The sequence below is a fragment of the Marmota marmota genome, unplaced genomic scaffold (assembly GCF_001458135.2).
Source record: "Marmota marmota marmota unplaced genomic scaffold, marMar, whole genome shotgun sequence".
In the NCBI taxonomy this organism is placed as follows: domain Eukaryota; kingdom Metazoa; phylum Chordata; class Mammalia; order Rodentia; family Sciuridae; genus Marmota; species Marmota marmota.
Window position 1 is genome coordinate 3,271,294 of NW_026000079.1, and position 14,868 is coordinate 3,286,161.

Here is a 14,868-nt window from a genome sequence, read left to right on the forward strand (position 1 = left end):
GACTGTCCTGAGCACCGTCCCCCTGCCCCCCCCCCCCCCCCGCAGGCCTGACCCCCTGATGGGCACCAGGAACCGTCTGTGGGCTCATCCTGACTCCTCCCGTCTGTCTTTATCTCTGCTCCCTGGTCCCTACCAGGACCCCCGCTGGTAGGCCCCACCAGAGCAGCCGGTCAAAGGAAGAGACCCATAGTGGTCACGTGCTCCCAGGAGCCTGCTTCCCTGCAGGACGCGCCCCAGCAGCCGGGTGCTCCCACCCAACCTGGTGGTGGCCCTGGCGCAGGGCGGGCAGGTGCGGCACAAGCTGGGATCCTGCGCACAGCTCAGCATCCGCCCTTGAGCAAATGCCCAGGCTTTCAGGACCGATGGCAAGCCTGTGCCTGTCCCCAGCTTAAGAAATCAAGAATTTCTGTTCCTCACCTGCATCAAGAGCAGGGGCTCATTCTCATTATTCATTACAGTGGCTTCTAGAGCTTTTAACTCAGTTTCAATCCTTCCATCAGCACTTATCTGACTGTGAAGGATCTTGGAAGTATAGTTTAAGTCAGATCATGAAGAAAATCCACATGTTGTCACTGAAAACGTACTCTGTGCTGGCTCTGTGCCACCTTTCCATATTTTATTTTGTTTAACATCCACAGACCCCTGTGGAGGACTTAAAATCACCTATGATTCAGGCTATTCTGAAATAAATGATCCTGAAGTATTGAGGGAGGTAAGAAGGAGGACACATCATTCTAAAAGGGGAAACGAGACATGACCTTGAGAAATGATGGGAGCCTGGAGAGTGTGGCTGCTGGGAATGGCATTTCAAGGAGTGAACAGAATACGCAAAGGTATCAGAAAATGAAGAGTCCTGGAGCCACAGGGCGGCACACCTGTAATCCCAGCGGCTCAGGAGGCTGAGGCAGGAGATGGCAAGTTCAAAGCCAGCCTCAGCAATTTAGCGAGGCCCCAGGCAACTCAGTGAGACCCTGTCTCTAAATAAAATACAAAAAGGGCTGGGGATGTGGCTCAGTGGTTAAGTGCCCTGGTATCAAAAAAAAAAAAAAAAAGTGAAGAATTTGGGAAGGATTGGGGTCTGAAGTATCTAAAGCACAGTAAGGAAGGAGGTTTGACCCACAAGACAGCAGGGAGGGTGTGAGCATCCTCCAAGGGGATCAGTCCTGGCTCTGGAGGCAGAAGGAGGCCCCATCGCCCTCCCACCTCCTGTCCCAGCCTCCAGGATGGGAGATGGCGCTGCTCCTTGCTTCTGAGTCTCTCCCAATCACCTTAAGAATAAATCAGCTGTCCCCCACCCCAGCTCCTAGGCATCAGAAAGCACCCGAGAACCAGGAGAGAGGAGGGGGCGACCAAGGATTTCGAGTCCTTCTTTTCCTGCCAAGACCAGTCAGAAGCAGGAAGGGAGCACCCTTATCCCAGGTTCCATGAAGAAATAGGAACAGCAGAGAAAACAAAGTCCCTTCCTGAGGGTCAGATCAGAAAAGGAGAGAGCCACACCCCCTGAGCCACACCCCCAGCCCTTCTTTATATCTTATTTGGAGACAGGGTCTTGCTAAGTTGCTTAGGGCCTCCCTAAGTTGCTGAGGCTGGCTCTGAACTCAGGATCCTCCTGCCTCAGCCTCCCAAGCTGCAGGGATTACAGGAGTGCACCAGCACACCTGGCCCCAAGTGCCTTTTCAATCTTCAAGTGCACTTTGCATTTAGTCCCTGACCAACTGGAGGCCTCCCCGGCTCTGCTCTTCTCCTATACTGCACATCTCAGAGCACGAGGCAGCCTGATGCACTCCTGCACCATCAGGAGACCGAATTCTATTCCTGGTCTTGCCCAGGACTGGCAGGCAGCTGTGGGCACGTCACTGCCCCTGGCAGAGCCCACTTTTCACCTTTTCTGAAAAATGCAGGTTCAGACTGAGGTTGGAGGTCCCCACCAGCCCCTACTCCTGCCGTCTCAGCATCCCACGGTCTCACATCATTAGCTCCCAGGGCAGGAAGCACACCTGCTTACCCCGGACAATGCCACCTTGCAACACAGACTCAATCTATGAACATACTATTGTAATTGGTGAGGACCCGGGGAGAGGGATGGGGCCAGGTCATCCAATGGCCCTGAGACAAACACATTTCTCTCTCTGGAGAGCTCCAGGGCAGAGAAATTCCCACCACCTCCCCTGCCTCCCATTCCTCAAGGGAAGGAGAGCGTAGATCCTATTAGATCCCAGCCAGCAATCCCACAAATCCCTGCCCACGCGGGACACTCCTGGAGCAGGGACCTTACAGCACAGCTCTTGGGAAGTGGGGTTCTTCCCCCATTAGGACCAAGTTTGGGTGCTAGAAACCCAAATGGCTTTGTTGTTGCTCTAATTTTCTTTTCCCCTCTCCATGTAAACTGGCAAATGTCAATAACCTGAGAAAAACAGGCCCACGAGAAACCGATTTCTCAATTCTCTTGCAGCACACCCTTGCTCTTGCCAGAAAAAACAAGTTCAGCTTCCCGGCCCCATTTATGTAAGCAGTGCACAGGCCGCCTGCCTGGCCGGCCACCGAGGACACAGGCTTAACTCGCGCCTGTTAATCCCATCTCACAGCCGTTCCTTAGCAGGCACACGGGGTCCAGCTGTCAGCCCAGGATGGCCTCCCGTCTCTCAGGTTTCAGAAGCACAGAGTTTCAGACTGGGTCATGCAAGAATTAAAGGTCCCCTCTCAGCACTTGGGGCCTTGATCGGAAAGGAGGTGGATGTCCAGAGGTTGCTAGGAGAATGTGGGCAGCCCAGGTCCAAATGGAAAGCAATGCAGACTGCGGTCCCACACAGGCTAGGACAGGTCCCCCGTGTTCTCGGTCACCTCTCCTTGCATTCTCCATCTAAGGGCTGAAATCGGTCTCGGGGGCTTCTACTGCGATAATAGTCAGAACCGTCATCATAGAGCACTCACCCCGCGGGCCAGGCCCTTACCCAAGAGTCTCCTCACAGCAGCACTGAGAGGGAGGGAGGTGCATCCCCACTGTACAGGGAGGCACAGATCAGAGAAGTGAAGGGATTGGCCCAGGTCACCTCTCTCTACCCCTCCCCAGTTCCCTTCTTCAGGGGTGCCCACCCACCTCTCTCCACCTTCTCCCCTTCCCTGCTCGCCCTACACCTTCTGAGACTTCACAGAGTCCTGGGAAAAGGAGCCCTGAGATCTGAGGGGTTTGCATAAAGGGGAGCGGGTCTCCTCCTTACAGCCGGCCACCCCTAGTAAGGCCCGGGATCTGGGGAGTGTGGAGTCACGCCTTGAGATTTCTCCCTGACCCCATACGAACAGCATTTGAATGCTGAGTCATCTTAAAAGCACCACTGTCTGGGTGCAGTGGCTCAGGAGGCTGAGGCCGGAGGATCGTGAGTTCAAAGCCAGCCTCAGCAATTCTGCAAGGCCCTAAGCAACTGAGCAAGACCCTGTCTCTAAATAAAATTTCAAAAGGGCTGGGGATGTGGTCAGAGGTGAAGCACCCCTGGGTTCTATCCTCAGCACCAAAGAAATCAAAGAGGCACCACCACCTCTGACTCCATCTCCCTCCCTCCCGGGTCCTTCCATCCCTGGGTCACTTCTCCCTGAGATCCCAAGATGTCATCCAGGACAGGCGAGACTGCGGGGCTTCCAGGCTCTGGACTGTGTCCCTCTCTAACCTGGCTCGCAGCCCAGTTTGTCCAAACCGTCTTCTCAGAGCGATGGCTCCCCTGGCAGGAGCCTCCCCACCCTGCCCTAATGTGTCTGTACCTCTTGTACCTGCCGGTGTTTGTCTTGTGTTTGGCGCAGGCAGTATTTACCTTGGCTCGGCCTTCCGCTCCATCTGCCCCGCTGATTGCCAGAGAAGGCCTGGGGGGAGGCTCCTTAGGACCCATAAAAAGGCAGCCCCCACGTGCCCTCACTGCTTCTTGAGGGGAAGACACGCACCCCTCCCCAGGCAGCACCAGACACATTACGTGGCCCCAGGCCAAGAAGGTCCGCCCTGGATCCCTCTCAGAGATTATAGAGTAATTAAAGGAAAGGGTATCTGAGGAGGGCAAACAATCCAACCCCACCCCCAGCTAACCCCCGGAGGAGATTAAGATACACGGAGATTAACAGCAGGACTGGACGCGGCTGCAGAGAGGCGCAGGGGCTGTGGTCCAGACAGAGAGGAAGAGCAGCAGTCAGGGATGTGTGCTGCGCTAAGGGTGGGTGGCTATGTGAAGATGGAGAGGGCCCTAGGGAGGGTTCAGACCAAGCTGCTGCCCCTTCCTTTCTGCCCCCCCCCCCCGACTCCAGTATCAGGGAAGGAATCCAGGGTGCTCTACCACTAAGCTACATCCCCCAGTTCTTTTGATTTTGAACAGCGTCTTGTTAAATTGCAGAGGCTGGCCTTGAACTTGTGATCCTCCTGCCTCAGCCTCCTGGGTTGCTGGAGTTACAGGTGGGTGCCATTGTGTCTAACTGAAGCTCCTTCCTTCCTCCCTCCCTGTCTTGCTTCCTTTTTTGGTACTAGGGATTGAACCCAGGGGCACTCTACCACTGAGCCACTTCCCCAACTCTTTTTGTATTTTAAAACAGTTCTTCACTGAGTTGCTTAGAGCCTTGCTAAGTTGCTGAGGCTGGCTTTGAACTTGCAATCCTCCTGCTTCAGCCTCCTGAGCCGCTGGGGTTGACAGGCGTGCACCACCGTGCCCAGTGAAGCTGCTCATTTCTATAGAAGAGGAGGGAAAAGGTCCCAAAAGTTGTACCACCAGTGTGTCACGTGGCCAGGCCGGACTCCGGGCCCTGGACTCCTGGTTCGTGTTTATTCCACAGCCCTCTGCCTTCCCAGGGGACACCACGTGAGGCTTATCTCTCCATCTCTCAGGGTAGCCTTGGGGTGCAACAAGGACCTGGCTCATAATCAGTTTCTGGAGGATGGAAGGAGGGGTCAGACCAGGTCCACCTACCGGGCGCTGCCTTCTCCAGTCTCCACCCCCCACACCAGACAGGAGGAAGCAAGACTCAACATCTAAACATCACAACGAAGGGGTGGCTCTCTCCCCCGGGGCCCACGGGGTTGGTTCTGATGGGCTCGGGCTGTGGGTCTGGTGAAGACTCTCGGGGCTGCTGCACTTCTGCTGTAACACATCCCGCGTTCTGTTTCAAGCGAGGGGACTCAGCACTGGAGTATCTAAGTGAATCCATGCTCCTTCAACTAATTCCTCAAGTTGACTCTGTGCTAATAAAAATACCAACAGGACTTTTTTTTTTCTTTGAACTCGGCAAGTTGATTCTAAAGTTCAAATGGGAAAGTAAACAAGAAGACAGAGCCAGCGAGATTCTGAGAAAACAGAAATGGGAGGGTCAGCCTTACCCACATCTGAAACAGTGTGGGACCAGGGGTGGTGGCAAAGGTCTGATCCCAAGGACCTTCAGGGGGAATAGAGAGTCAAGTTCAGTGAATTTCCCCATGATCCAGTAAAAGCCCTGCTTTGCCAGGACTGGGTGTGCACACCCATAACCCAACGACTCGGAGGCTGAGGCAGGAGGATGGCAAGGTCAAAGCCAGCCTGGGAAACCCGTCTCACCATAAAAAGGGTTGGGGATGGAGCTCAGTGGTAGAGCATCCCTGGGTTCAATCCCCCATACAAAATAGTAATAGCAACAACAACATTAAAAATAATAATAATACTTTAAAGCACCAGAAGGAAACGGAGAATATTTTAGAACCTATTAACTGGGCCGGGGCTGTAGCTCAGTGGCAGAGTGCTTGCCTAGCACATGTAAGGCGCTGCATTCGACCCTTAGCACCACATTAAAAACATAGACAAACACAATATAGGCACGCGGCCCATATACAACTACAAAAAAACAAAAAAACACTATCGACCTAGAAGCCAAGAATTCATCTACAGTTCAAAAACAAACATCTGCATGGCAAAAACTGACCCCAACTAACAAAAAGTAAAGTCACAAGACAACTGACCACCTGAAAAAATGTCCACAACTCAACTCATTACAGCAGGACTGAATTCCTTGATCTATTAGGAGCTCCCATAAACAATAAGAAAAAGATTTTTAAAAAATGAAAGTCGGGTGCGGTGGCACACACCTGTGATCCCAACGGCTGGAGAGACTGAGGCAGAGGATCTTGAGTTCAAAGCCAGCCTCAGCAATTTAGGGAGACCCTAAACAAGTTAGCAAGACCCTGTCTCAGAATAAAAAATAAAGAAAGGCCAGGGATGAGGCTCAGTGGGGTTAAGTGCCCCTGGGTTCAATCCCAGGTACCAAAGGAAAAAAAAAAAAAAAGAACAGGTAGATTATATAAATAGATTATGCTAAAGCCTATTACATGTGGGAAAAAAAATCTAGTCTCACTCATATAAATTAAATGCAGATTAATTCCACCCAGATACCATTTTCTAGGTAGACACCACTTTAATAACACACTGGAAGAGGTGTGAGGTCATCACATTGTCACTAGGAGTATAAATCAGAGCAACTTTTATTCTCAGTCAAAATCATAAATCGCAACTTGAGAGGCTGAGGCAGGAGGATTGCAAGTTCAAAAACAGCCTCAGCAATTTAGGGAGACCCTAAACAAGTTAGCAAGACCCTGTCTCAAAATAAAAAATAAAGATCTGGGAATGTGGGTCAGTGGTTAAGTGCCCCCTGGGTTCAATCCCCAGGACCAAATATATATATACACACACACACACACATGCACACATATACATACACGTATCTTTTGACTCATCAACCCCACTTTGAGGACTTTATCCCGCAGGATATGCACTCATGTCACATGAGGGATGCAATGGTATCCCCACAACACTGTCTAGCAAGGCAGGAAACAACTAAATGTCCATCAAAAGGGGACTTGAGGGCTGGGGTTGTGGCTCGGTGGTAGAGCACTCACCTATCATGCACGAGGCACTGGGTTTGATCCCCAGCACCACATAAATAAACAAAATAAAGGTATTGTGTCCATCTACAACTAAAAAGAAAGATTTTAAAGGGTGGGGGACGAGATAAATAAATTCTGTATATCCATGCAATGAAATTCAAAACAGAGAAAGAGAGAGAGAAAGTTTGGGGTTTTCTGCAATACTGGAGGCCAGGCCTGTAATCCCAGCAGCTCAGGAGGCTAAGGCAGGAGGATCTCAAGTTCAAAGCCAGCCTCAGCAATTCCTAAAAATTGCTGAGACCCTGTCTCTAAATAAAACACAAAAAAAGGGCTGGGGATGGAGCTCAGTGGTTGAGTGTCCAGGGTTCACTCCCCAGTTCCAAGGGAAAAGAGCGAGAGGGGAGGGGAAGGCAATAAGTACTTCCTAGGGCAAGAGGGGGCTGTCCTGGTCACACCAACAGGAAGGGGTGCAGTGAGTTTCTAATGAGGACACCGGGAAGACAGACGACCTCCCTGTCCCTCTGCCCTGGGAAGAGTAGGGCTTGTTGGCAACACACATGATGTGATAGAAAAAGCTCAGCCCCCTGTCACTCCTTGATGTGTGATCTTGAGCCAGTTACTGAACCTCTCTGAGCCTGTTTCTTTTCACCTATACAAGGTCACCTCTCTGTCAATGTTTCAGTCTCTATTAGGTCCTTTTAATCAGCATGTAACATGCTGCTGTTTCACTCTTTTAAAAAAAAAAAAACAAGCAAACAGCCTCCCCCTAGTCAACCGTACTTTGGCTCATGAACACGCCATTCGTTGACAGCTGCCCTCCTCAAGAGCGTCCCCTACCCCCTGTTTCCCATTTCCCTCCTGTTCTCCTTTCCCTCTTTCACTTTCTTCTGGAGGGACGGGTACTGGGGAGTGAAGCCAGGGTGCTCCACCTTAGATCCGTACCCCAGCCCTTTTTTATTTTGAAACAGGGTCTTGCCAAATTGCCCAGGCTGGTCTTGCATGTGCCATCCTCCTGCCTCAGCCTCCTAAGTCACTGGGATCACAGGTGAGTGCCACCACCTGGGGCTCTCCTATTCTCCTGTTCACCAGCCTTGGGTCCCTGCCCTTTCACCAGAGCTTCCCGGGTCAAGGCCACCACCAGGTACCTGCCTGTTGCTAAATCAAGCTTGGTCCCCCCCCACCCCCACCCCCACCCCCCNCCCCGCCGACCGCTCAGCATCATGGGACAGTGGTTTCTCCCTCTTCTTGGGAGCACAACTGTCCCCATCTCTCTCCTGCTTCACTGGCCACATGTTCTCAAGTCCCCTTGCTGGTTCCTCTTCCTGTGGCTCCAGAAGAGGCTCGGGCCCCCTCTTTTCCCCATTATCCAGCCCAGGGTGATCACGGCCAGCGTCGGGGCTTAAAATAGCATCCACCTGTGGAGGCCCCACATCCATCCCTAGGCTCAGGCCTCCTCCTGTACCAGCTCTCCGTAAGCCTGCTCTTTAGGTGGTCTCATCTCAAATTGACCTCTGACCCTCCCTTCCCACAAAACCTGCGTCCGGTTGGTAGCCCACCCCACCCAGGCCAGGGTGCTGCCTTCCTCCCCCCTAAGGCTGTTAAGGAGAATCAAGATGGTCGCAGGCACAAGAGCTTGGCACACTTCCTACCTACAGTTAGCACTTCATAAATTGTCGCATTTACTGCAATTGTCACATAGACAGGGAAGACCAAAGGATGCTTTCAGGAAGGAGTTTCGGAAGAGGAGAGGGAAGCGAGTTGGAGAAAGGTTGCTGGGGGGACAGCCTGGGTGCAAGGCCTCAGGGCCACACAGATGGGGACAAAGCCAGGCACAGAGCTGGCAAGAGGCAGATGGGAAGGAGGGTAGTCTGCTGAGTTTCAGTTAAAAGTGAAACCCAAGCCCAGGACTGTAGCAGACAAGGTTTCCCGCTGCTAGGGACTTCAGACATCTCTGATCCCTAGGGAAGGGCAGTGGGCGGAGCACACAGATTGACTTCCCAAAAGGCACTCCCCAAGGACCCCCAGGGGTGAGGCTTAAAGTCTTTCTCTGCCTTCCAGGGCCACTGCAGCCCTCAAAAACCCTCTGAGCTGGCTGTGGAGATGCCTGTCTGCATTCTAGCTATTAGGAGTATTGCAAGTTCAAGGCCAGCCTGGGCAACTTAGCGAGACCCTGTCTCAAAATAAAAAATAAACAGGCATGTAGTTCAGTGGTAGAGGATATCTGTGCTCAATCTCCAGAACCAGAGGAAATAATCTCTCTTTAAAAGACCTATACCTCAGCTGCACATGGTGGCACACACCTGTAATCCCAGTAATTCGGGAGGCTGAAGCAGGAGGACCACAAGTTCAAGGCCAACCTCAGCAACTTAGTGAGGGCCTAAGCAACTCAGTGAGACCCTGTCTCAAAATATAGAATAAAAAAGGGCTGGGGATGTGGCTCCGTGGTGAAACACCCCTGGGATCAGTTCCCAGTACTGCCAAAAAAAAGATCTGCACCTCACCCAGAGTCAATGATGTGACAATTGGCACATCCCTGCCCAGCTGGTGTCCACAGGGCTGAACGGCTGAGGCCTCTGTCCTCAGAGACACTGCAGCTTCTCTGGGGCGGGGAACATCTGTGTGTCCCTACAGAACCCTCTGCCCCAGAACATGAGAGGCCCTCGAGGAGGATAGATGGTCTCAGGGGAGGCGGGAGCCCAGGAAATCTCTAAATATTTTCCTGTTCCCATTAGGCTTTCTCTCAAACATCACCCCTCAGCCAGGCGTCCCCTAAAATACCAGTTCTGCATCACACCGTCCCCAACCCACAGTGCCACCCTCTCTCCCAGGCTTGTCCCCTTGGCACTAGTTGCTATCATACTATATTTTTAATTTACATCCTGCTCTTTCCCCCGCTAGAAGGAAGCTGCATAACCTGGGGATTTCTGTCCGTTTTGTTCACTTCTGCATCTCACTCTTAGAATTGTGCCTGCAACACAATTGGAGCTCAAGATAAATCTTGAAACGAATAAATGATTAACTACACTTTTGTTTTTATTTTTGCAGCCCTGGGGATTGAACCCAGGGGTGCTCTACCACTGAGCCGTATCCCCAGCTCTTTTTACTTTTGTATTCTATTTTGGGCCTGGGGATTGAACCCAAGGGTGCTTCACCACTGAGACACAATATCCCCAGACCTTTTTTTGTATTTTGTTTTGAGACAGGGTCTCATTGTGTTGCTTAGGCCCTCACTAGGTTGCTGAGGCTGGCTTTGAACTTGAGATCCTCCTGCCTCAGCCTCCCAGGTCTCTGGGATTGCAGGTGTGCACCACTGAGCTGGCTTCACTGCACTTGCTTGGTGCTGGGGACTTTTCTGAAATATTCCTTAGCGCATTTAATCCTCATTCCACCCTGTGAGGTAGTACAGTCATCCTCAGTTCCAGGACCCCCTCAGATACCCAAATCTGTGAGTGCTCAAGTCCCTTCTATAAAATGACAAGTATTTACATATAACCTGCTCACATCCTCCCATACACTTTAGGTCCTCCCTCCTAACCATGTAAACGCTGTCTGCGTACTTGTTAGAACTATACTATTTAGGGAATAATGAAAAGGTAGGGGAAATCTGTACGTGTTCAGTATGAGGGCAATTTTTTTTTCCATTACTTTTCAGTGTACTTGGGTGGAATCCCTGGATATGGGACCTGTAGGTACAGAGGGCCGGCTGTATGATTTTTTTTTTATATTTTCCAGATGGTGACATGGAGTCTCAAGAGAGATTCAGTCACTTGCCCAAGGCTACCTTCTTTTTACCTGGCAGGTGGGGCAGAGATCTCTCTGTCTGGCTCAGCCATTACCTGTGCAGAATGAGCTTGTCCAGCATGAGGCCCTGGCTCAATCCCCGGTGCCAAGAAAGAAAGGAGGAGGACAGGAGAGGAAGACAGGGGGAAGGGAAGGGGGGAGGACAGACAGAAACCTCTAGAAGACACAGATCAGGACTGCCGGGTAGAACTTCCACTGACGGGGGAATGAATGCTCTGTATCTGGGCTGCCCATACAGTGGTCACTGATCATTGAAATGTGGCTAATACACCTGAGGAATTACATTTTTCATTCGGTTTAACTTTTTGTTTTGCTTTGTTTTGGTACTAGGGATCGAACCACTGAGTCACATCCCCAGTCTTTTTTATTTTATCTTATTTTACTTTATTCTATGGTGGGGGTAGACAGGGTCTCACTAAGTTGCTGAGGCTGGACTCAAACTTGCTATTCTGTCTCAGCCTCTCTAGTTGCTGGGATTACAGGCACATGCCACTAAACCCCACGTTTGATTTGATTTTAATTAGCTTTTAAATTTAAATGACCACACATGGCCACTGGCTAGCATATTAGACAGCTTTGGGCCTGGATTAGAGTTGGTGACTGGGAGTACTCTGGATGCAAGTGTGGAGAGTCGGGAAGGGTGGGCAGAGGGAAAGGTGGGCAGAGGGAAGGCTGCCTACTTGCAGCCGTGAGCATCCGGGTTGCTCTGGGTACCCTACAAGTTCCCCATGCGGGGAGTACTGTTTACTCTGTTTGCTGAGGGTCCAGAGGAGGGGATGGAGTCAGGTCGGTGCTCTTGGTGACTGTGGTCCTCCAACAGGGTCACTTCTTTCTGGCCACCTCCCTAGCCAATTTGTCTGTGAGGAGTCGGTACCAAGCAGGCAAGTCAAAGAGACTGCATTTCTCTGTCCTCTTCAGGATTTGTACTTGACCATTTTCAGGCTCCTTTCAGGGTGGAGTCTGAGTGGCTGATCCCACGGAGGCCTCATTGGCTTTCCAGGGACTCAAAAAAAAAAATGTTTGTTGCAGTGATAAACAAGGGACAGAGCCAAAGTGAGGACAGACTTCTGGCAGCTGGGAGGCTGCAGGGGAAGGGCGTTTATTCAGTTCCTCAATCACACCATGTAGACAGATGTTCTCAACCCCGATGGTGCCTAAGAATCATGAAGGGCAGTTTGTTTAAAAAAAAAATTTTTTTTTCAGAACTCACTCCCTGATATTCGTATTTAATAAGTCAGGCATGAGCCAGGCACAGTGGCAGACACCTGTAATACTAGCAACTCAGGAGGCTGAGGCAGGAGGATCTCAAGTTCAAAACCAGCCTCAGAAACCTAGCAAGACCTATTAATGGCAAAGCTCCTCCGGGTTCAAGCCCCAGTACCCGTCCATCAACCCATCAATCTGGGGTGGGCGCTGAGAATCAGCGTTTTACCAAGACTCCACTCATCCAACACAGACCCCAAACCTCAGGCTAGACCCAGAACAATCCTTCTGAGAAACACTGATGGAGGGCGAGCCTAGGGATACAAGCAGGTGAGGGAGGGAGGGAGAGTTTGCCCTATAGGAAATTCAGAGGTCCTGACCGGACTCTGAGACACTTAGAGGTGTGCATGGCGTTCTGTGTATTTTCTTGCACCGAGGGGAACTGGAATGACCCACGCCCAGGCTTCCAGCCTGACACCTGAATGTCGGAGCTGAAGCCTGAGACCCAGCTGGCCCGGGGTCCTTCTCCTAGGCAAGGATGCTGAGGAGTCCTGGCTGCACCTGGACCTGGGATGGCTGCTGACCCTGGGAAAGCTTGCCTCTGGGCTCTGCGAGTTCCACGCCCAGGCAGGCCTGCAGGTTTCCCCTCTGCTCAGCCTCCGCTGCCTCCTCTGCCCCCCATTTCTCTGCAGCGGGCTATCTCACAGTCATTTGCTCCGGGCTTCCTGTACAATTGCTGTATTTTTGCTCTCAGTTTGTGGGCTGAGTCTGAGTGGGTGTGGGAGAGGAGCTGCATGCTTCTCCTTCTCTGCATTTTCCTTCTGAGCTGGGAGGGCTTTCACTTCCTCCCCCAATTCTCATTTCTGTCTTTTACAAGCGCTCTGTCATGAGATCCCCTTGCCCATCTCTTCAGAGCACCAGGGAAGCAGAACTGAGCACAACGACTGTCCTTACAGGGCCTTGCAGCTACCTAGGAACCAAAGGACGCCTCCAGCAGCAGCAGCAGCCTCCTGGGAAGGTGCCCTGGGGAGTGGCAGGAGTAGGAGCAGGCAGGCAGCGAGCCCTGCTCCCTTCTTGGGGAAGCTGGGAAGGCCTCTGCATCCCTCTGACTCCACCAAGAGCAGGTCTTGGCCTCCACTTCCCCTTGCTCAGTCTCTCTGCCCCAGCATCCAGTGGCTTTCAGCTTGCCCCTAACTATCCTCAGCTCTGTCTGCTGGTCCAGTTCTACATCTGGGAGTCTCGGGGATCTGCCACAGTAAAGCACAGAGCCACAGAGGAGTAAGCCTTCATCAGGTAGGCTTGACGACTTCCCATCCCAAACTCTCTGAACTTCAATCGCCTCTTTCAAAGTTTTATGTAGATCAGTGGAGAATTTAAAAAAAAAAACAAACCTGTAGCTTCGTCAAAGTGAAGCCAGGCATGGTGACTCATGCTTGTCATCCCAGTGGCTTGAGAGGCTGAGGCAGGAGAATCAGGAGTTCAAAGCCAGCCTCAGAACCAAGTAAGGCCCTAAGCAACTCAAGGAGACCCTGTCTCAAAATAAAAATTAAAAAAAATAAAAAGTGCTGGGGATGTGGCTCAGTGATTAAGCATCCCTGGGTTCAATCCCTGGCCAAAAAAAGAAAAAAAAAACCTGTAGCCAGGCACAGTGGTGCATGCCTGTAATCCCAGCCACAGTGAGAGGTTGAGGCAGGAGGAGTCCAAGTTCAAAGGCAGCCTCAGCTAACAAGATCCTGTCTCAAAAATATTTTGGGGATGTCACTCAGCGGTGAAGCCCTCGGGGTGCAATACCAGCACCAAAAAAAAAAAAAAAAGGAGGAGGAGGAAGGGGGGAAGGGAAGGGGAAGGGGAAGGAGAAGATGTGTAAACCCTGGTCTCTGTCAACACTGGCCTGTTAGTGCAGTAACTTTTCTCTTCTGAACTCAAAGACCACAACCATCCAGAAAGCGAAGAGAGCCACAGGCATTCCAGCCCAACTTCCACCTGTGTGGACCTTACCTTTCCTGCGGGGAGAAATCTAAAAAGTGGTTCCCCCAGGAGCTCAGGGTGGCATAAGCAGTGACAGCCAGAGCCACTGTCTCCCAGCCATCCGTTCCAAATACCTACCCGCTGCCCCTTGGTTTTCCGTTGTGTCCTCAAAGAAGCCCTCAGACCCTAAAATAACCCTCTAGAGCAGCAGGTCCTCTAGAGCGAAGCCCAGGCAGGCCGCTGGGCGCGTAGCCAGACCCATAGAAAGGCCTGGCAGCGGGGGCAGAGTGCAGTCCACAGGGGCACGAGGCCCTCTCTCCCGCCCCTCACTCTCCAGTCTGAAAGGGGTATCCAGCTCAGGTCACCCCCAGAAATTTCCAATGCCTTGCTGCCCACTCAGTTAAATTCCCAGGACGGGACAATTGGCTTGCCAGAGCTGGTGCCCCCTGAAGCGAGTGCGTGCGGCGGGAGAATCGGTGACTCAGCGCCCGTGATGTCAGACTTCACAGTCAGGGCACTGTCATCCACACGGACACCAGAGGGTTGGGGTAGAACCAGGCGGGGTGCCCCGCTCAAACACAAGGGAGAAGCGGGGTGCGGGGACATAGGATGCCCCGCTGGGGCGCCCTCGGCGGCATCTCCACTTAGAATAACCGGAGAAAACAGATGCATGGGGCCCTGGGACGCGGGAGTCAGGTCCTTGTCCTGTACCTAGACCTCAGGTAGCTACCGAGGCACAGACAGACCCGAGCGCAGCAGCACGCAGCAGGGGGCGCACCCACCCCCGCAGCGGGATCAGCCCTGCTCTGGCGACTGGTGCCCGCGGACACCTAAGGTAGCCACAAAAAAGGGGGGCGACCACACTTCCTTTGCTCGTTCCAGTCTCCCTCCACCGCCACCCCCAGCCCGATCGTGAGCGGCCACGGCGGATCCCCCACCCGCCTGCGACCCCCGGCGCGCGGGAGCCCTTACCCAGCGCCGCGCAGTCCCCTGGAGCCAGCGCCGCCCCGGGCGCCGCA

At 52.4% G+C, this 14,868-nt stretch overlaps 1 protein-coding gene and 1 long non-coding RNA gene across 2 annotated transcripts in view; one reads left to right on the top strand and one right to left on the bottom strand.

The window, feature by feature from the left end:
• Positions 1 to 14,867, bottom strand: part of Il6r (interleukin 6 receptor) — a gene marked incomplete at its 5' end in the record, with an annotated part of 42,472 nt that extends 27,605 nt beyond the window's left edge. The window contains one exon of the mRNA XM_015502656.1: positions 14,822 to 14,867. Within this exon, the coding sequence (XP_015358142.1) occupies positions 14,822 to 14,867 (46 nt within the window). The remainder of the gene's footprint in view (positions 1 to 14,821) is intronic.
• On the top strand, positions 4,291 to 5,202 carry LOC125620262. Its single transcript, XR_007351877.1, has 2 exons — positions 4,291 to 4,429; positions 4,567 to 5,202. It is a non-coding gene; the product is annotated as an uncharacterized LOC125620262 (long non-coding RNA).
• Position 14,868: the final 1 nt, after the last annotated feature.